The sequence below is a fragment of the Leucoraja erinacea genome, chromosome 33 (assembly GCF_028641065.1).
Source record: "Leucoraja erinacea ecotype New England chromosome 33, Leri_hhj_1, whole genome shotgun sequence".
Taxonomy (NCBI): domain Eukaryota; kingdom Metazoa; phylum Chordata; class Chondrichthyes; order Rajiformes; family Rajidae; genus Leucoraja; species Leucoraja erinaceus.
In genome coordinates, this window is record NC_073409.1 from 11,764,337 (window position 1) to 11,786,794 (window position 22,458).

Here is a 22,458-nt window from a genome sequence, read left to right on the forward strand (position 1 = left end):
TGAATGTGCAGATTACATCTTGGGGGTAAAGCCTGTCACTGGCTAATGGTGGTGGGTTGGAGGGCTGCCTGGGAAATCCGTGTAGCAGTAAAGATCATTCATCAGTTTTGTGAGGTTTTCGATGAGGTGAGGTTTTCGATGAGGTGAAGGAGAGAGGGTCAAGAACGGATATCTGGTTACTGTTATTTATAGATTTTCAAAGGTTTTTGATAATATACACTTAATAGGCTTGGCATTAATACTGATGTCTGAAGCTTGGATAGAACATTGCCTGTGACAGAAATCAGGAGAGATGCACCGGAGATTCACCAGGATGTTGCCTGGATTGGACCGTTTGGATACAAGGGGACAGCAGGAAACCTGTCCCCACAGCAGAGATGTCTAAAACGACAGGGCATAGGTTTAAGGGGAATCAGAAGAAGAGGGTTTTATTTTCACCCAGAGGTAGTTTGGAATGCATTGACTGAGTGGGTGGTGGAGGCATGTAGAGAGATATATTGGTAGTGATAAGCAGGGTAATGGGAAGGGTTAGAATCTACAAATCTAGGATTGCAGTTTCAAATAGAGTTTGGTGAAACTGACAGACTGTTTTGAAGAGATGGTGTCTGATTACCATGGGGAATTACATAGGACTCATTTTATTGGTATGTTAAAATACAAGATCGTGCAGATACTGCAATCTAAGCAAGTAGTGATAAGTGGAAGCAAGATGATGGGTAGTCAGTTGACCAAGATCACACGAGGAATGTTTGTAGGCAACAACTCAGCAAAGTTAGGACATTTTAAATATTTGAAACAAGTAAAGTGTTCTGTAACAATTTAGTGTAGTGTTGGCATTTCTAGAAAGTAGAACTTGCAGTGAAGGATTCCAGTTGCCTGTCTTGTTGTAAATTACAAAGTTAAGGACCAAGTTTCCGTCCCACCGCGACAGGTTCTACTTATAGTATCAAACGGCACATGGTTTCGAACATCTCCCAGAGCTTTGCTCAGCTGTAAGGAAGCCCATCCCCCAACCCATGCAATCCCCCCCCCCCCACAGTCCTTCAGGATTACACACTGTTAGTGAGCAGAATCACATGTAGCAGAACAATGCAGATGTAAAATGTGAGCCATTTATTTTTACAAACATCATATATTCCATAATACTAACTACAAGCAGAGTATGCAATAATTATATAACCATATAACAATTACAGCACGGAAACAGGCCATCACAGCCCTTCTAGTCCGTGCGAAACACTTATCCTCACCTAGTCCCATCTACCTGCACTCAGACCATAACCCTCCATTCCTTTCCTGTCCATATACCTATCCAATTTATCAATGGTTGTAGCAAGATCAAGTTGGCACTTGGAGAAAGCTGCTGAATGCCAGTTCCAACACAGAATTGCTTGAATGCATGGTATCTAGGGCAAACTGGAAACCACTGTTATGAAACAGTATCAGAAATAAATAGAATAGAGAATTGATATCACAGTTCATAGAATATTTGGAACTAATTTCCTTAAGGAAGGCTTGACCCTGTAAAACGATGCAGTTTGGAGCAAAGTGCTGCTTTGACCATGTCACTAAACAACAGGCTGGAATGCCTTCCTCCTGGGTACCTCCCTCTGTCTCCTCAGTTTTTTGTTCAGGCGAAGTCCTCGCAGTTTAACGCCCTTTCCCCGGCCTCGCTTACCTCTCCCCATCCTCTGATTATATACAGGCTGCTGTCCTGGGAAGTTCTGCAGGGTCTGGAAGACATTCTGGTGACCCACCGGCTTGTCCTCACAATTGAAGGTCAATGCCACGCCTACATTAGACTTCATGACTCTCGAGACACTGTCTGAACTTCCATCGAAACATCTCCCCAGTGCCATCTCTTTGGCTATGACTGGATCCTGGTCAGTCACCGTGTAGATGCCATAATTGTGGCCAAGAGGGTCAAGTGGAGCCAACATGGTAAACTCACTGGTGTCATTGTTGACAGCGAGAGGCAGGTGGTTGACCAGGTATTCCCGTAACATGCTGTTTATATTTTCCATGCGGCAGTGACCTTGAGGGATGATCTTCACCAGTGTGCGGTCGACCCTCTCTTGGTCGTAGAGCATGCCACTGCATTTGAACTCCAGACAAACAGCAGAAACGCCAGGCTGGGTCATATCACGTGTACTCCGCACATCCCGGAGCCCGTACATCTGACCCACTGTCCGAGGGTGAGTTCCTCCCATGTTTCGAGATCTCACTGTAATTTCATGCCTTCCACTCAGCTTCAACTTTACATAACAAGCCCGGAATTCCATTGGCCGTGGCCACCACGCCAGGTAGTCTTCCGTCCAACTCATTGGGTCATTTTCATTGAAAGCCACGGTGTTGTAGTCGTATCTGTCCCCCTCTACTCTGTAAAATCGGAAATGGCCGGCACTAAAAGGAGCAGTTTCACACTCTCTTAATTTCTCATATGGATAAATGGGACCATTTATTTCCGCTGGTAAGTTGGCATTGGGTTTGGCCACATTTATCCTGAAAGCTGTCTTTTTATCTCTGGGATCCTCATGATCTGACCTCCTGTACTGGAGCTTGTGCAGAAAGGGTTCTTGAACACCCACTGTGTTGGAATTCACAGTGGGGGAGGAAGCCACAGCCTCCAGCTCCTCTCCTCCAAGAGTCGCCGTCACGTAAGCAGAGTAAGCGTGCGGTTGCTGGTCGTCACAGAAAGCGGGCACACAAGCCCCATGGGCACCAGTAACCGCGCTATCAAAGCGACCCCACGCCCGGGGGTTGGAGGCAAATCCTGGCGTGGGCTCCAGGTTAATGAGAGATACAACCACTCCCTCCAACTGATCTCCCGACGTAAATCGATCACCTCGAAAGGATCGAACTTTCACATAGCACCTTCTGCTTTCTGGGACATCCAGGTTAAAAAGCCTTCTCTCCCGAATTTCCATGTTGCCCACCAGGAAGGTTCGCTCTTCACGTTTCCCTCGACGGCTTCGAACAAAAGTGAAGGAACCTTCTTCTTCCCAGAAGCCAGTTTCAGGGTTGAGTGACCACAGCTTCATTTGCTCCAAGTGTTCTGGTATATTGACTTGGGCAGTGTCCAAAAATAGCTTCACCTGTCCTGCATTGAGTCTCTCGTTTGCGACTTCATCTCTAAAATCCAGAGAAAACATGCCGTATGTCCTCAAAGGTAGAACATCACCTTCTTCGTTAATGAAGTTGAGGTCACTTTGTGCTGCTGAGGCCAGTGAGATATCCCTTGGATCTAGGAAGGTGACACTGGCTTTCACCAACCCTCTGTATATTTCCCCATTCTCCCTGTAGAAAGAGTTGGGTGGGATCTCCAGTTCAGCTACTGGGTCTTGGTTTCCCTTTGACCCGAGGCTGATGGTGTTGCTGATGGAACAATCCAACATTATCTCTGGCTTTTTCCTGAGAAGTTTAACCTCGTGGAACACAGAACCTCCTTTTCTGTTAAAGGGAAGTACCTTTGTGGTATTAACAAACTTCTGATGGCGATCCACAAAAGTGAGGACTAACCTGTCAATGTCTGCAGGAACCATAATTGAGAAGGTGCCTTTGTACCCAGTCATGCTGATTTTTTTTCCACCCATAAAAATCTGTCCAAAACGCATGGGTTCCCCATCGTCAGCAGCCACTGCACGGCCACGGACAATTGCTTTGCTATCGACACATCTCTGGCATCCACATTTATTCACCACTCGAATGGGAAGTGTGTACATGGAGCAGGAAATCACCCTGTCTTCTAGTTTCACAGCTCCACAGCAATAGGTTGTTGCATCTCTGCACTGCCCCTCTGGTTCTTGAGTGCCGGCGCATGCAGTTACTGGACATTTACCCACATCGTAGTAAAAAGACTGGCTCAGGTTTTGATAACAGTCGGAAGGAAGTCGTATCAAGTAGCTCTGAGGGGTCGGGTTACACGAAGGAGCGGCCCGCACTGTGGAAACAAGAACAGATCTTCATACACACACACACAGGCACGCACACATGGCATCTCAAAGAACAAAACAATTGGGAGTTCTGTTGGAAGCAAAATGCAAGTACAATCCGGTGGCAAAAGCAGAAAATGTCAGAACCACCCATCAGGCCAGACCTGCCCAGCGAGGGAGAGCCAGGGGTATCTGTAGCTGCGTGACCGAGAGTATCTTCACAAAGAGACCCGTGCTGGTTTTAAATAGAATCCAGCCACATTGTATGAAAAGGCGCGGAATTGTTGAAATGCATGAACTTTTTACATCAGAACATAGCAAGCCTGAGAAAGGAGATGGCACTGACTTTATTGACGGAGCACTTTGTAAGCAGTGAACATGACAAGGTGAGGAATGGTTTCACAGAAGTGGACTGGAACCAGTTACTCAAAGGTAAATACCATCCAAGACTTGATGGGATCTGCAGTGTTTAGACTGCAAGGAAACAGCACCTTCACGGGTTGCCCCAAAGTCACACCCTGACTGTTCCGTCACTGGGTCTAAGTACTGGAACACCCTCCCAAGCAGCCCAGTGGGAGCGCATTCAAGCAGATGCAGAAGTTCAGGAAAGCCACTCATGACCACCATCTCAAAGGTGTTAAGTCCATAGTGTCAAAGATGTCATAGTGTTTTCTGAGTCATTCGTAACTGTCACTGTATATCATGTTGTTACTTGTGGGCAGAGCACCAAGGCAAATTCCTTGTATGTTAATACTTGGCCAATAAACTTACTTACTTAAGTGATGAGATTCAATGCGGCCTTGCCAACAATCCTCACACCTTGAGAAATAAAGTATATTCCTGCAAAGATATTTCTGGCTCCTGATGGATGTTGAGTAACGCAGACATGTTAGAGCTTTGCATTTCAAAATTGCACGAGGAGTTTAGAAGGTGCAGGATTGAATTAGGAAAACAAAGTGAGTGTATGGGTATGAAATAACAGCGACAAGTAAAACCGAGGAAGTCCTAGGATGCTCTGGAAATGTTTATTTAAAAGGAAAAGACAAGTCCTATTAAAGAGTGGAGAAAATGCACAAAAATGTAGCCAGTTAAAGCCTCAAATGCTGCAGGATGTCTTTATTTCAAGACTGGTTTATACAAAGACTAAATGTCACTCAATGGAACCTTTGTTCAATCCAGGAAAAGCCCATTCCAATCCCCTGGAAGGAATGTACGCTCAAGGAAATTTCAGGGAGTAATCCCACTGGAACATATACAGGCAAGGCACCGGGACATACTCTGTATGTGGTCACACAATCCAAGACAAACGCCAAAGATAGACACAAAATGATGGTGTAACTCAGCGGGCCAGGCAGCATCTCTGGAGAGAAGGAATGGGTGATGTTTCTGGTCAAGAGGGTTTCAGGTCGGGTCTGATGAAGGGTCTCAATCCGAAATGTCACCCATTCCTTTCCCCCCAGAGATGCTGCCTGTTTCCCGCTGAGTTACTCCAGCATTTTGTGTCGATCTCCACTGAGGAGGTGCTGTGTCAGCACTAGGTGGAGCTAAGTTGTCATATGGATGGAGAATATTTCTTGGGACTAGTTCAGAGTTCCTCCATCCACTCTGGGTCAACACTTATGCCTCAATAAATACGTCTGAACTGTTTCCGATCATAAATCATGCTACAACATTGACCACTGATCACTGTAGGAGACCTGCAGTGGCGAAATGCGCTGGAGAAGAAGTCCCACTTAAACGTACCCAACCTGCACACGAGTTTGAACTTCCTCAGTCTGATTATTTCCTTGAATGTTAGCCCTGGTGTAGTGAAGAGAGGACTGACCTGTTACAGCGAGTGTGGCGGGCTTGGATTTGATGGAGCCCAGCGTGTTGCTGGCATGACACATGTATTGCCCAGCCTGCTGTGGCTGCAACTGGTGTAACACCAGCACGCTGCCAGATCCTGCTGTCCTTGCATCCAACAAAGAACCGTTGTGGTACCTGTATCAATGGAAGAAAATAGTACAAAACCATGAGCCAAAACATATGACTAGATAGCATACATAGGCCTTTTGGCTCAACTATGATCTTGACAGAGGTTGGAGCAGACTCAATGAGCCATGCAGCCTTGTCAGGACACAGCAAGGATGGAGGTGCCTATAAATGCCCATTGGGGGAGAACATTAGATTCGGTGGCCATTGGAATCAGTTGGGATGAGTTGCAATTCACCAGGGCTGGACCACAGTGACTGTGAACATTTTGTTGCTGCCCTCGGGGAGCTTTTGGACTGGTTTGACAGCAGGATGAAGGAGGAAAGAATTTACTAAACATCTAGGAAGAGGAGGAACAAAACAACAGCCGAGGAAGCGCAGACAGGGAAAAAGTGCAGTGTTGGGGAATAAAGATGAGGAACCCAGGGCGCATTTAGATGTATGGGTGTACGACATGGTTGGTTGGGTGGGTGGGGTACAGCAAGTTTAGTTAAGGAAACAATGGTAGTTGTACTATTCCACCGTCTCCGATAGTCTCTAGTCTCTGACTACCAACCCCAACCTCTTGACAACTGAACAACCTCCTAATACCAGTCCTACTGCCCCAATCAGTGACTCCAGCCCAGTTACTGAAGCCACCCTTAGTACCTGCCCAGTCTAGATCCAACATTCCAACTAATTATTCCATCCCAATATGCAAACAGCCATCCCATCCCAATACAGATCCCAACATTTAAACCAATGATCCCATCCCAATACCGACTGCAATATTTCAACCAGTTAGTCCCTGCCCCAACACCTCATGGCTCCAGATCGCAGCCCCAATGTTAACCCCACCATCGGGCACCAACTCCAACCCTCAACAGATTCTATCCTCTCCGACCAGCAGTCCCGGCCCTGAACATTGAGCCCAATTGCTGGTGACCAATCCAACTTTGGACCATTGATTGAATCACCATTGGCGCTGACCCCACAGAGGTAACATGGACTGCAAGGGACAAAGGTAAAGATAAAGGAGCACAAACAAAACTGAGAGGTTCTTACCAAAGGTACTTGTTAGCGGGAGGATTGCACACAACCTGGCAGCAGAAGGTGACATCTTGCCCCTCGCGCCTGACCTTGCTCTGGGGTTGTTTCTTGATGAAAGGCTTCTCTGCAGAAAGATTTAACAAAAACAGTGAGTACTTTTTAAAAATTATGCCACTGGTTGTATTGGTTGTTACAGCAGTTTTTTTGTTTATATGGGTTGGTTACTGGTTGCAGAGCTGTGATGAGTTGCATCATTGCAACTATCAGGTGTCTCAGGTGGTCTGTGTGTTTTGATGATTTATTTATCACAGAAGTGATAATGAAGTGTGTACAAAGGTGGTCTCATATTGAAGGGTGTGGAATAGGGAAATGAATAGTAACTAATAATAGTTATGTTAAAATGAAGCATGCGTGCTGTAAATGAGGTGCAATAGTGAGGACTGTACAATTGTGAAGGTTGTATGATCACACGTGCCATATAATAGGGGCAACTGTATTAGTAAACACCCAAAATGTTGGCCATCCCTTTCTCCCAACAGGTGTTGCTCAATCCACTGAGTACCTCCAGCAGATTGTTAGCCAGTCCAGATTCCAGTCTCTTTGTGTCTCTGTATTTGTAATATTTGTGTGTTGGTGAAAGGCGTGTAACACAACAGGGAAATGTGAAACAGTGGACTGTGTAACAATGACAGGTGTGTTGTGTGATTACGTGCCTCCTGTTAGATGCTGTGTACATGCGGAGGTGTAGTGTATTTCCTTACCGGATCTCTTGAGCTTTATGTCGATGGTGGAGACTCTGCTGGTGCTTTGGTGCAGTGTGACAACAGCAATTCCATAATAAGGCTTTCTGATCTCCAAGGCAGTTTTTCCATCAGGACAGAGGCCAGGTATCCTAAACTTGCCGTTATTGTCACAGACGGTCAAGGCTTTGTTGGAGCTTCCCCTCAGGTGAACAGTTGCCTCGGAGGCAGGAGCCCCATCCTGGAGTCGCACTGAACCATAGAGGGAATGGTCCTCACACATGCACTGGGTGCACGCTGCATTCACACGGCCCATGGCACACCTTAGCTCACAACCTGCAACACACCCCAGTCAAGCTCAGTCAGAATTAATTCAAGGACCAAAGCATTCCCTTACGCAATCCAGATCTATTCTTTCTGCTCCCAGGCTGAGTGGAATTCTTTTTGTTCTCAACTTTCATGCAAGGGATCATCCTGCAGAATTCCCATACACCGCCAGGTACAATTCCCAATCCTTCCCCTTTCAGCATCCCCAAGAGAGTGTTCTTGTTGCATAATTCAGTTTCTCCCCATGTCTCAGCAACTTGCTGTGCACCCTCAACACCAGCCAATACGCCTCCTTTCTTCCCATTGTCCAGGGACCCAAACAATAATTACCATGAAGCAGAGATTTACTTCATTCAGTTAAATCTACTGCTCTGTTGACAGCAGCGTTTCCTCTGCATGCAGATGACAGGAGATTGTCGATTGTTCACCCATTACTGCGATCCTCAGCTCCTACTCGCCCACCACTTGTATTCTCCACCCTTCTACTCTCGCTGCTCCTCTAATTAAGTAACAATATATTCGCTGATTATAGTCTTTCAGACACAACATCAAGTTCAATAATCCCGTACAATCGTATTCCAGGATTTTTATTTTGGATTTCCAGTATTCACTCTACAGCCTTGTATTCTTCCTGCAATTCATGGATCTTGTCTATTTCTTCCCTTCCACTTTCTCTGCATCTTAAAACCTGCGTACCTCTGACATTCCCCTACATCTAATGAAATCTGAAACTTGAACTTGGTTTCTTGTTCCACAGAATCTGTAAAATTTTCCAAGTGACCCAGTATTTTCTGTTCTTATTTTACAATCATAGTGAATTAGGAACATAATGTTCTGTCTGTATCGAGGGTGAGAGGGAAACATTGCATTGAAGACCCAAGAGATTTTCAACCTCTGGTTGAACTCTGGCTGTAGCCAAAGGGAAATGGCGACTGTATTGTTACTGCTCAGAAAAGTCCCTCTGGGGTAACCACAGGATGCAGGACTGGAAGTTGTGCAAGGAATGAGGAGAGGGTCACAATACTAGAGTGCCTCTGGGTAACTCCACAGCTCAAGGGCATCCACGGAGGAGATGGAGGAAGAGCAATTTGCAATCAGTTGACATTAAATCTTAACAAGAATATTTTTCACATTTAGTGACTTAGCATTTGATCAGAATAGTTTTTTTTTTAAGTTAAAAAAAACTAAAACTAAAACTAAACTAATAAGTTGTCCCTTTAAAAAATTAACCCCAACCTAGTTTCAGATCAACGACCTTCCATCGGAAGTGTGAAAAGTCAGATGTCATTGAACCCAGGCACAAGTGACAACAAGGAACCATTGAGGTATCACTGCCAATAATTTTGAATTGTTCACAGATGATAAAGGTATTTCCTTTGAAGATGATGTCATGGGATGGGATTTATTTTACAACCACTTTACAATGAAGAGCAGATCAGATCAGATATTACCGGCAGTCTGCTGTTGCCCACCGCTCTTCGCTGGAAGACTATGCAGTCTCAAGTCTGTTGGGGGAGTCACTGTGAGTAGAGCACAAAAACAAAACCACCATTACTCATAAATGGAATGATCAATAATGATGCAGTTTAGAAGAATGAGGGGAGGACCTCAATGAAACGTACAGAATAGTGAAAGGCTTGGATAGAGTGGATGTGTTTCCACTAGTGGGAGAGTCTAGGACAAGAGGTTATAGCCTCAGAATTAAAGGATGCTCTTTTTGAAAGGAGACAAGGGGAAATTTCTTCAGTCAGAGGGTGGTGAATCTGTGAAATTCTTGGCCTCCACAGAAGACCGTAGAGGTCATGTCAGTGGATATTTTTAAGGCAGAGATAGATAGATTCTTGATTACTACAGGTGTCAGAGGTTTTGGGGAGAAGGCAGGAAAATGGGGTTCAGAGGGAGAGATAGATCAGCCATGATTGAATGGCGGAGTGGACGATGGATGGATGGCCTAATCCTACTCCTATCCCATATGACCTTATGACCCATAGGAGGGTCAGTGCTGAGGGAACACTGCACCGTGGGAGGGGCAGTGTGGTACTGTGGGGGGGGGGGGCAGTGTGGTACTGTGGGGGGGGGGGGGGGCAGTGTGGTACTGTGGGGGGGGGGGGCAGTGTGTACTGTGGGGGGGGGGGGGGGGGGGGGGGGGGGCAGTGTGGTACTGTGGGGGGGGGGGGCAGTGTGGGAACTGTAGTGTGGTACTGTGGGGGGGGGGGGGGGTACTGTGTGTGGGTACTGTGGGGGGGGCAGTGGGGACTGTGGGGGGGGGCAGTGTGGTACTGTGGGGGGGGGGGGCAGTGGGGGGTGGGGGGGGGCAGTGTGGTACTGTGTGGGGGGGGGCAGTGGGTACTGTGGGGGGGGGGGGCAGTGTGGTACTGTGTGGGGGGGGGGCAGTGGTACTGTGGGGGGGGGGGGGGGCAGTGGTACTGTGGGGGGGGGGGGGGTACAGTGTGGTACTGTGGGGGGGGGGGCAGTGTGGGTACTGTGGGGGGGGGGGGGCAGTGTGGGACTGTGGGGGGGGGGGGGGCAGTGTGGTACTGTGGGGGGGGGGGACTGGGGGGGGGGGGCAGTGTGGGGTACTGTGGGGGGGGGGGGGGGGCAGTGTGGTACTGTGGGGGGGGGGCAGTGGGGGCAGTGTGGTACTGTGGGGGGGGGGGCAGTGGTACTGTGGGGGGGGGGCAGTGGTACTGTGGGGGGGGGGGCAGGGGGGGGGGGGGGGGCAGTGTGGTGTGGGGGGGGGGGGCAGTACTGTGGGGGGGGGGGCAGTGGGGGGGGGGGGGGCAGTGTGGTACTGTGGGGGGGGGGTGTGGTGTGGGGGGGGGGCAGTGTGGGGGGTGGGGGGGGGGGCAGTGTGGGACTGTGGGGGGGGGGGGGGCAGTGTGGTACTGTGGGGGGGGGGGGCAGTGTGGTAGGGTGTGGGGGGGGGGGCAGTGTGGTACTGTGGGGGGGGGGGGGGTGTGGTAACTGTGGGGGGGGGCAGGGGGGGGGGGGGGGGGGGGGGCAGGTGGTACTGTGGGGGGGGGGCAGTGTGGTACGTGGGTGGGGGGGGGGCAGTGTGGTACTGGGGGGGGGGGCAGTGCAGTGTGTGGGGGGGGGGGGGTACTGTGTGTGGGACTGTGGGGGGGGGGGGTGTGGTGTGGTACTGTGTGTGGGGGGGGGGGGCAGTGTGGGTACTGTGGGGGGGGGGGGGGCAGTGTGGGACTGTGGGGGGGGGGGGGCAGTGGGTGGACAGTGTGGTACTGTGGGGGGGGGGGCAGTGTGGTACTGTGGGGGGGGGGGCAGTGTGGGGGGGGGCTGTGTGGGGGGGGGGCAGTGTGGGTACTGTGGGGGGGGGGCAGTGTGGTACTGTGGGGGGGGGGGCAGTGTGGTACTGTGGGGGGGGGGGCAGTGTGATACTGTGGGGGGGGGCAGTGTGGGGGGGGGGGGGGCAGTGTGGGACTGTGGGGGGGGGGGCAGTGTGGGACTGTGGGGGGGGGGGCAGTGTGGTACTGTGGGGGGGGGCAGTGTGGTACTGGGGGGGGGGGGGGCAGTGTGGTACTGTGGGGGGGGGGGGGGTGTGGTACTGTGGGGGGGGGGCAGTGTGGTACTGTGGGGGGGGGCAGTGTGGTACTGTGGGGGGGGGCAGTGCGGTATGTGCCTATGGTGTAGTTTGTTTCCTGACCCACTCTTTAGTTGATCCTGCATTGTGTAAATGCCCTATAGAAAATCCTGTAGTATCTTTAATGCATCAAACATCAAGATTAGAGGTTGTGGTGAGGAGATGACACCTTGACTCATTGTTGCATGGAAGCCTGCCCACTGACCAGAATTAAAATATCGTTCCTTCCTTCTTAATGCAGTAAATATTGTTGCGTGTCACATAGTGGTGTAACTACATGAGGGGGGAGTGATGCTTGGGAGAAGATTCATCTCTGATTCCACTCTTCATGAAGGAAGGGATCGTTAGAATTGAGCAATCATGTGAAGTCAGGATTGCTGCACCAACCTTTGCTTTCACATGAGCTTTGAGGAAACTTGCTAATTATTGCCACTCCGGCAGTCGAGCCTGGAACATGAGCAGTGTGATTGATGCACGTACCTGTGCAAGGTTGGCCTTGGCACATCCGCCCCTCCTGCAGGGGGCCGGGGCAGTGCTGGCGCCAGTCTGGCAGCTGAGCTGTGGGGCAAGCGCGGCTCCGTGTCTGCACTCCAGTCTGCTCACAGCCTGCACTGCAGGATGCCCACTCTGACCACGAGCTCAAAGCCACCCTAGAAGCAGATCCTGAAGAAAGAAACTCTGGGTTGTTTTGTGTTAAATTGTTCCAAAATATAAAGTTATATTTCACTCTGTTTATCATTTATCACTTATCTATTTTCTTCACCTTGAGGAATATTCTGATTTTGAATTCTGCGCCTCGACGCCTTTTACACTATTTCTGCGTGAGTTAAAGTTGATACAACTACAAATACCCAGTGACCATTGGCCGGCCAGTTATGCTGCAGCTCAGAAATCTGCCTCTGTGTTTGCTGCTCTGTGCTCTCAGGGAATTGTCCATTATCACCATTCTCACAGCTTTTTGATCGCAGTACAACCCAAACAGCCTCATCTTTCTAGTACATCATCCCTCCTGAGAGGAGTAATCATTTCTTTAACTCTCATTCTGACACACACCACCCTCACCCCTTCTTTGGCCATCTGAAAGCCCTGGTGCAAAGATTGGTGAATTCTCATTCCAGCCTTGGTTCAACAATATTTGAAACAGGGTGGCTGGTGGAATCAGTGCTTTAAATTAGATACTATTGAATGCCACTGTGGTATCTGTTTCCACCACCACAACTGGCCACATGTTTCCTGCACCCATCTAAGTAACGAAATTGTGCCGGACATCTCCTTTAAATCTTCCCCCTGAGCTTAAAGCTATGCCCGCCAATCTTGAAAGTTTAAACTAAAACAAATCAAATCTCACTTATTTCTCCCTCTCATTTTATAAACTTCTACCAGTTCACCGCTAAACCTTCAATGCAGAGAAAACATTCAAAGTTTGTCCAACTCTCCTCGTATCCAATTCCCTCTAATCCAGGCAGCATTCTGGTGAACCTGCACTCTCTCCAAAGCCTCCACATACCTCATGTAATGGGGCTAACTGCACACAATATTCCAAATGCATTTATCCTCTAACTGTACGCGGTGGACAGCTTGATTGTAAACATGTAGAGTCTTTTCTTTCACTGATAGCATGCAAACAAAAGCTTTTCACTGAACCTCGTAACATGTGACTACAATAATAAACTGAACTTGTACTCGGCTTGTACTCGCTAGAATTTAGAAGACTGAGGGGGGATCTTATAGAAACGTACAAAATTCTTAAGGGGTTGGACAGGCTGGATACAGGAAGATTATTCCCGATGTTGGGGAAGTCAAGAACAAGGGGTCACAGTTCAAGGATAAGGGGGAAGTATTTTTGGACCGAGATGAGAAAAATCATTTTCTACACAGAGTGGTGAATTTGTGGAATTCTCTGCCATAGAAGGTAGTTGAGGCCACAGTTCATTGGCTATATTTAAGAGGGAGTTAGCTGTGGCCCTTGTTGCTAAAGGGATCAGGAGGTATGGAGAGAAGGCAGGTACGGGATACTGAGTTGGATGATCAGCCATGATCATATTGAATGGCGGTGTAGGCTCGAAGGGCCGAATGGCCTACTCCTGCACCTATTTCCATGTTTCTATGAACTAAATGCAGCTTAACCAAAGGTTTATAAAGCTGCATCATGACCTCCTGACTCTTACAGTGGGTGGGGGAGGGGCAGTGGGGGATGGGAGTCAGGGGATGGATCGGTGGGGGAGGGGCAGTGGGGATGGGTTGGTGGGAGAAAGTTGGAAGGACCCTGATGGAAATATTTGAGTGCTGGTGGACTGAGAAAAATAAAGCAGAACATAGCCGGAAGATAAGTAGACCAATGGACAGTGATAAGATTGGTTCCTCTCTTCTGAGTTAATGACAACTTAAAAGAAAAAAATTAAAAAGCACATGACCAGAATGTATTGCATCTATGTTAATGCTGGAAGCTCCTCAAATCTAGTAATGATACCCCAGCAGTGCTTGTGGATCAGTGTTTAAGAAGTAACTGCAGATGCTGGAAAATCGAAGGTAGACAAAAGTGCTGGAGAAACTCAGTGGGTGCAACAGTATCTATGGAGCGAAGGAAATAGGCAATGTTTCGGGCCCGAAACCCTTCTTCAGAGGCTTCTTCAAAGTGTCTACCAGCACTATTTTCTCCTCTGCAGATGCTACCTGCATTTTAGATTTTTGGTATTTTTTCCCCCCCATCCGATCTTAGTGACAACTCCTGCTTTATTTTACATCGGAATCAGCCTCACAGATTTTCCTTTCCACGTCTCACAGCTTTATCCTGAATGTCCTCCCCAAATTACTCAGAAAACGCGTTGTCAGCGGTAAATTGCACTTGCCAAACTTTCCAGCTCATCTTCCTCCCTGTGGGATAGAGTACAAGAACAAGTGCAGACTGGGAGAATGGCGAGTCAGTTTCAGTCTCACCCAAAGGCGGCTCTTACCCGTGGGACATCGGAACCTCACCGCGTAGTTGGAGCAGTGTTTTCCCGAGGGCTGCTCTTCATTGACGCACCAGAACCCATGCTGGTGATTGAGGTGCACTGCCTCTCCCGTCAGCGCGGCAGGGACACCATGTACGGTGCGAGCTTCAACTCCCAGTGGCGTTTGGCAGAGTTGGTCCGGGTAGTATCGCTGGATGGCGTCAAGTTGCTCGTGGTCGCCACTCCCCCCAGGGTGGTCGATATTAAACCAGGGCGTCCACTGCCAATGCCCTGAAACAAGGAGGTGTTATTTATTGCATCCCTTTCCTTGGCAAAGATTGATGGAAGGGAACTGTACAATTGTTCACGTACTCCATTCCTGGCTCTAATTTCTTCCACAGACCAGTCGGACACTGATCTCAACTGCAGTGAAACCAACTTCAGACAGATCTTATAGAAACGTATGCAATTATAAAAAGACTGGACAAGCTAGATGCAGGAAAAATGTTCCCAATGTTGGGGGAGTCCAGAACTAGGAGTCGCAGTCTAAGAAAAAGGGGAGGCCATTTAAAACTGGGATGAGTAAAAACATTTCACCTAGAGAGTTGTGAATTTGTGGAATTCTCTGCCACAGTAGGCAATGGAGGCCAATTCACTGGATGAATTTAAGAAGAGAGTTAAATAGAGCTCTAGGGGTTAGAGGAATCAAGGGATATGGGGAGAAGGCAGGCACCGGTTACTGATTGTGGATGACCAGCCATGATCATATTGAACGGTGGTGCAGGCCCGAAGGGCTAAATGGCCTCCTCCTGCACCTATTTTCTATGTTTCTAACCACAAAACCTCAATAGCAACCTTAACATTTCTTCCTTGTAGCAGTATAATTCAGTCTCATATCATGTTTTGCTTTCTCAAGGAACTGTAGAATTCAACGACCAGAGGAGGGTGTGTGCCACCTCGGAGAAAGCTTAGAGTGCAACACTGGAATGCATGTTGAAATCTGCGCTGTCTGGAGATCAAAGCTGAATAATTTTAAGTGGTGGGTGAGAGATTATCGTATCGTATGGCAGACGTTATCCCTAAGAATGCAGGGCAGTTAAAACTGAGTTATACTGAGGGAAGAGGGAAATGTTAGGTTGTGTTGTCTGGTTGTCTGGGGATAGTTTCATTGGCACACACGTTATTCTTGCTTAAATGTCTTCTTAGCTTTAAGTGCTTACAAAGCTCAAAAAATTAAATATACCGTTTCATTCATGAGATTTAAACAAGGCACCATCAATTTGAAGAATACAATCACACTTTGCATTTGTCCTCATACCAAGTCAGTCGCAAACCTCAAAACTAGGCCCTTCAGCCCAACTCCATGTCACCAAGATGCCCCATCTAAGCTAGACCCATTTACCTGCATTTGACCCACATCTCTCAATACCTTTCCTATCTATGTGCCTGTCCAAATATCTTTCAATAGATTCTTGTACCTGCCTCAACTACTTCTACAGTGGCAGCCTGCTCCATGCACATGTCACCCCCATTGAATGAAGTCACCCCTTGGGTTCCTATTAAATCTTTCTCCTCTCACTTCAAACCTAAGCCCTCTAATAGTTCAATGGTTCTTTATTATCACATGTACCAAGGTATAGTGAAATCCATTTTTTTGCATATAGTTCAGTAAATTATTACTGTTGATAAATAAAATCCCAGATTTTATAAGTGTATCAAGATATCAAAGTGTATAAAAATAGCCTACTGAGACCATATACAAGAGTCGCCAGGTTTGGCGCCATTTTCAAACTCCATGCTGCAGCGAGCTATAAAGGCTGCAGCCATCGCCTCCATCCGAAGTTCTTAATTCTCCAACCCTGGCAAAATGACAAAGTGCTGGAGGAACTCAGCAGGTCAAGCAGCATCAGACTGAAGAAATGTCCTGACCTCAAACATCAACTGTCCATTTCCCTCCAAACATGCGGCCTGACCCATTGAGTTCCCCCGGCACTTTGTTTTTTGCCCAGGCCTCCAGCTGCTGCAGTCTCTCGTGTCTTCACTGTTTAGACTGAAAACCGACACATTTTTATCATGTCAAGTTTTTCTGTCGCTGTCTTTCTTTTTATGGGCCATAGATGACAGAAAGAACTGAACACATAGAACCAGGGAAAATATTCCACTCAACAATCTAAATTGTAAAAGTGACAATTGTTTTCCTTGCCTCTTTTTGTGAAGTTTTTAGTTGCTGAGTGGTTGCTCACATGCCATTTACAATGTTACTTTTACATTCAGAACTTCTAGTCAAGAAAAGCAAATTATCTTTCACAAGCAACTCTAAAGGACTCCACTCAGCAGAATGAAACCTGCAGTTAATAAATGTTCCAGTGCTTTAAGAAACAAATGTTTTGTATCATGTAAAGGGACATCTGTGAAATAAATTCATTACAACTCTGTCACAGACAGACAAATAACCCACCATCCCAAAATATAAATTCACTGAAAGTTCACTGAGGAAGCATTCACAATCTACCTGGAATAGTATTTAAAAGCACGATTTGTTTGAAGATTGTTTCTCAAGGGTTTGCATGAGCTTCCCAAAACCTGTCATTGTTGCTGACAAATTACATGCCGTTTTCCTAATTGATAAAACAGATTTTCTCGTTCAGCTTCACTGAAGATTTCTGCTGTTGGGAGATAAAATTTCCAAAGCTTTTGTCCGTCAAATTTCTCAAGGGGGAATTGTAATCTTTTCAGTAAATACAGGAAGAATGTATGTTATTCTCTGGAAATATCATACCAGACAAACAAGCAAAAAGAAAAATGGGGCTTGAAATGACATCTGGAAAGATTTTGCCTTCTGATGCTTCACTGCTTCTGACTAGATCTCCCTCACCCATTCACCAGTTTATTCCTTCGCAGTTTCCCCAACCTCACCCAAAACTTGGCATATCACACTTGATCCCCTTTTCCAAGTTCAAGATATAGATTAAGAATAAATGAGGCCATCACCAATCCCGTTAGACTCAGTTTCCAAAATTCTGTTTCCTCAATCCACACCAGAATAAACAACAAATAACCAGTGCTCTAATTTTATCTAATAATATCGCAATCACACATCAAAGGCCTCTAAAGAATCCACACGTACCATAGCAATTAATTATCGACCTTGCTATTTACAACCTCAAAATGTTTCAACAGAACTGTCATGTTTTCATCAAACTAGGCTATGTCTGCCCATCCCTATTCTCACTCTTTTAGAGTCCACTTACTCTACCTTAATAATACTCCCACTATTTCCTCTGATGCTCATGTCATGCTGTCTGGTCTAAAGTTCCTAATTTTTTGCTCTCCCTCCTGTCAAAAGTAGCCAAGTTACATTTAATGTGGCATTTTATGGAATCTATGGCGTTTGGAAGATGAGAACTTTTGCATTCACCATCTCCAGGTTCTTAATCTGGTCTTTTCTGGCCTGCTGCTGCCAGGATCAAAGACATCTCCTCAAAGCTCAGGGTGAAAGGGAAGAAGTCTGAAGAAGGGTCTCGACCCGAAAGGTCACCTATTCCTTCTCTCATAGATGCTGCCTCACCTATTGAGTTCCTCCAGCATTTTTTGTCTACCAGTAAATAAACTGTAATCGATTTGGTGCCAAGAGACCATGTGTCCAACCTCCTCCTGAATTATGTTCTTTAAATCATGAAGATTCTACGAATTCGAAGGATAGTCCGGATTAAATGCGAGGTAGATATTCACAGATCAGGTGATTGTCCAATTAAATCCAAAGGCTCACAACTGCATACAATATAAGCACATTTCCTGCAAACAACAAGTTTTGAAGAAGTCAGGAAATTCCTGAGAGAGCCCAACACCCACCTCGTACTGCGTCACAGACCATCGCGGTGAGGAGCAGGGTGGTGGCAGCCCAGTTCAATTCCATCTCTTTAATTCTGCTCCCACAGCTGCGTTGAGTTTTCGTAGACCACTGATCTTCAGATGTCAACACCTAATCTCATTTAATACCATCAAGAGCAGATCCCTAAAAAAACAAAGTTAAAACAGAATACTGTACTGGCTGTACATGCCCTCACTGACATAGAGGGAGAGAGGGGGAAATATCTTGGGGCAATGTATCTGTTCCTATCCTGTACTGTTTATATGCTATGCTCTAAAATTGTAGTAAATGGGAGGAAAATGAGTTGGTGCAAGAAATTAAATAGTATTCAGGGGGGACTGGGCGATGATCATTCCAAACTAGAGGGGGTTTATAGCTTAGTTTAAGTACAGCCCTTAAAGTTTTGCCAACTTTACTGCACATAAAGGACAATTATCCCTCAGTGTTCATATCTGCTGAAAGAAGGATCTGTTGAGGATGTGGGAATGGGTCCGTGAATGAGGCAGGTTTTATTTTGTTAAGACATGGAAGGAGGCTACTCAGCCCATTGAGTCTACACTAGCTACCAGAGCATTCCCATCAGTTCAATAATCCCATGTGTCCCAGCAATCCAGTCTCTCTCACACATACACACCAGTGCCTCAATTCTCCAGTCATTCACTCCACTGAGGACAACTAATCCACCCGCACAACTTTGGGAAGTGGGAGGAAACTGGAATATCAGGGAAAATCCACACAGTCTCAGGCATCACCCAGGGTTATATTTGAACCTGGTTCACGAGTGCAGTGAGGCAGTGGGTGTAGTTATTGTGGCAGTGTGAGAGGGGTGCTGATGGAGTTTAATGATGGCTTACTGCTTCACACTAACCAATCCTCAGTGTGGACTGGATTATTGGCTGCTGTATTATAGTGAGCGGAGTTCTGGTTTCACAATTTTAACTTCTAACCCACCAACAACCACAAGGGTTAGTACAAACTTACATAAAAGCTGTTATTACTGTGACATTTTTCCATGGTTTACATGAAAGCTACGTAGAGTGCAGTTTTGTGGTTGATTTTAAGGCCATGCTGTTGCCCTCATTAGTTTTAATTTCTCACTGGGTGGCTGTGAGTGATGTTTTGGTGCACAACCCAGGGAGTATTGAGGCATTAATAAGTGCAATGTGGTTTCTATCTTAGATTGACCCTTCATGTTACACCATTTACTGCACTGTTACTTGTTCTATGTTCTAAACCCCAGCTCCTCACTTTTGGAATCTAACATTATGCCTCGGAGTTTGGGCTGGAAAAATGTTAGTGATTTAAAGAACCAGGGACTTTAAAGAAAGTTGGAGCCTGTGATTAAAGAAAGGTCTGTGGTCGGTGGGAGATTGAATGACGCAGAGAGGAAAGAACTGGCTGTGGGCAGTGGGACATATAACAATATAACCATATAACAATTACAGCACGGAAACAGGCCATCTCGGCCCTACAAGTCCGTGCCGAACAACTTTTTTTCCCCTTAGTCCCACCTGCCTGCACTTATACCATAACCCTCCATTCCCTTCTCATCCATATGCCTATCCAATTTATTCTTAAATGATACCAATGAACCTGCCAACACCACTTCCACTGGGAGCTCATTCCACACCGCTACCACTCTCTGCGTAAAGAAGTTCCCCCTCATGTTACCCCTAAACTTCTGTCCCTTAATTCTGAAGTCATGTCCTCTTGTTTGAATCTTCCCTATTCTCAAAGGGAAAAGCATGTCCACATCAACTCTGTCTATCCCTCTCATCATTTTAAAGATCTCTATCAAGTCCCCCCTTAACCTTCTGCGCTCCAGAGAATAAAGACCTAACATGGGATGGCCACAGGGACTGTGTGACCCATCCTTCCCCAGATCATCCTCACACACTGTGAATTTTCTCCTTTCTTTGCATGAAATGTCATCAATCATTTAACCACTCGCTCTATTCCTGTCCTCCTGGGTCTCCTCAATGTGACCTTAGTTCTCTATTTGGATCTGCTGTAGGTTTTGATCAGGTCCGACCGACAGAAGGTTAGCGACATTACTGTGTCTGCAGACCAAGTGTAACATCCCCTTTGACCTCTCCCCCCCCCCCCCCCCCCCACATTCCATGTGAAATCATGACCAGCAGCATGGCTCAAAAAGTGTGGAAACCAGTCACCCACTTTGTTTACAAGTCAAGTGTTTTATTGTCAAATGTCCCAGACAGAACAGTGAAATTCTTACTTGCAGCAGCACAAATACATAAACATAGTACACAGTAAATAATATAAAAAACAAGAAAAATTGTTGTGTGTATACATACACACATAAATACACATACATGTATATATACATAAATTCACATATATAAATACACACACACATATATACACACATATACACACAAACATATATACATATACATATACATACACACACATATACATACACACACATACACACACATATACATACACACACACATATACATACACACACACATATACATACACACACACATATACATACACACACACACATACATACACACACACACACATATATATATACACACACACACATATATATATATACACACACACACATACATACACATAAACAACAAATAAACAATAGCAAAAAGACAAAACCAATGCCCCCGTCGATGTTGTTCAGAGCTTATTTGGAGGTTGTAGCGTTTAATAGCCTGATGGTTGTTGGGAAGGCTGACTTGAGCCAGCCATCCATCTCTGTCCCATGTCCCAAACTCAGCTCAGAGGAAAGGTTAATCCCCAGAGTGTGCACCCTCCTATCAGGTGCCATTTCCACCCTTAATCTCTCAAGCCTCACACCTAAACAAGGAGGACATTTGGCCCATCTATTCTAGGCCAACTCTCAGAGCAATTCTCTCCTTACTTATTCTCTCATGGGACCAGGGAACTCGCAGACACCACCGACCTGCTCCAAGGGACAGGCCCTTCGGGCCATCGAGTTCATGCCGACCAACACTAATGCAACACGAATCCCAATTTACATTCGCCCATCTTCTCATTAACCCCCCCAGATTCTACCCCTCGCTCACATTGTAGGGCGAATTACCCCATAGACCCGCACGTCTTTGAAACATGGGCGGACGTGCAAACTCCACACAGGCAGCGCCGGAGGTGGGGATCGAACCCGTGTCGTTGAATCTGCGAGTTCAATGGCTTTACCGCGGGACATCAGTCTGCAGCATTGAAGCTTGGATTGGCTGCGGCTGTGTTGCACTCGCCAATACCCAAGCGCTTGTTACCCGGTGTCCCGGCTCCACTCACCCCGTCCCGCACCGGCTCCGCTCCGCTCCAGCCTGGAGTCAGACGCTGCAGAAAGGCCGGCGACGTCTCGCTGATCGGCGAGGACATCTGCTAGACTGCTCCGGAACTCTCAGTGTGGCTTTATATAAGGTCTGGGAGCTGTAAACCTGGTCCTTTGATCAAAAGCTGAGCCGAGCCAACAGCTGTGGGAGCTCGGCATCATAAAGGCAGCAAAGCCCGACGGACAGAGAGCAGAAATAGGGAGAGGAGACCGTTCGCCCCATCAGTCTGCTGCTGCCCCACTTCATGAGATGATGACTCTTCTGTGGCCTCACCTTCACTTCCACTTCCTTGCCCGAGCCCCACATGACCACACTTATCAGTTATGTTACCTATAATCCGTGAATTAGTTTAAGGAACTAATTCAATAATTCTAGTCTGAAGAAGGATCTCGACCCGAAACGTCAACCATTCCTTCTCTCCAGAGATGAGCCAGCAGCGTTGGTTTGGTGTAGAAACGAGGAACCGCAGAAGCTGATTTACAAAATAAGTGCTGGAGTAGCTCAAAAGATCAGGCAGCATCTCAAGAGATGGGTTTAAGAAGCTGGAAAATCGAAGGTACACAAAAATGCTGGAGAAACTCAGCGGGTGCAGCAGCATCTATGGAGCGAAGGAAATAGGCAACGCTTTGGGCCGAAACCCTTCTTCAGACTGGTCTTAAGAGAACTGTAACAACTTATTGTAAGAGTTGGCTTTGTGGGATTATTGT

At 46.9% G+C, this 22,458-nt stretch overlaps 1 protein-coding gene across 1 annotated transcript; it reads right to left on the reverse strand.

The window, feature by feature from the left end:
- Positions 1 to 1,098: 1,098 nt before the first annotated feature.
- Positions 1,099 to 22,001, reverse strand: cilp (cartilage intermediate layer protein, nucleotide pyrophosphohydrolase). Its single transcript, XM_055661335.1, has 9 exons — positions 21,711 to 22,001; positions 18,386 to 18,548; positions 14,555 to 14,824; positions 12,081 to 12,263; positions 9,454 to 9,522; positions 7,697 to 8,011; positions 6,951 to 7,059; positions 5,758 to 5,915; positions 1,099 to 3,940 (listed from the first exon to the last, which is right to left on the reverse strand). The coding sequence occupies exons 2-9, from the start codon at positions 18,447 to 18,449 to the stop codon at positions 1,569 to 1,571; spliced, it is 3,540 nt and encodes a 1,179-aa protein (XP_055517310.1). The 5' UTR covers positions 18,450 to 18,548; positions 21,711 to 22,001; the 3' UTR covers positions 1,099 to 1,568.
- Positions 22,002 to 22,458: the final 457 nt, after the last annotated feature.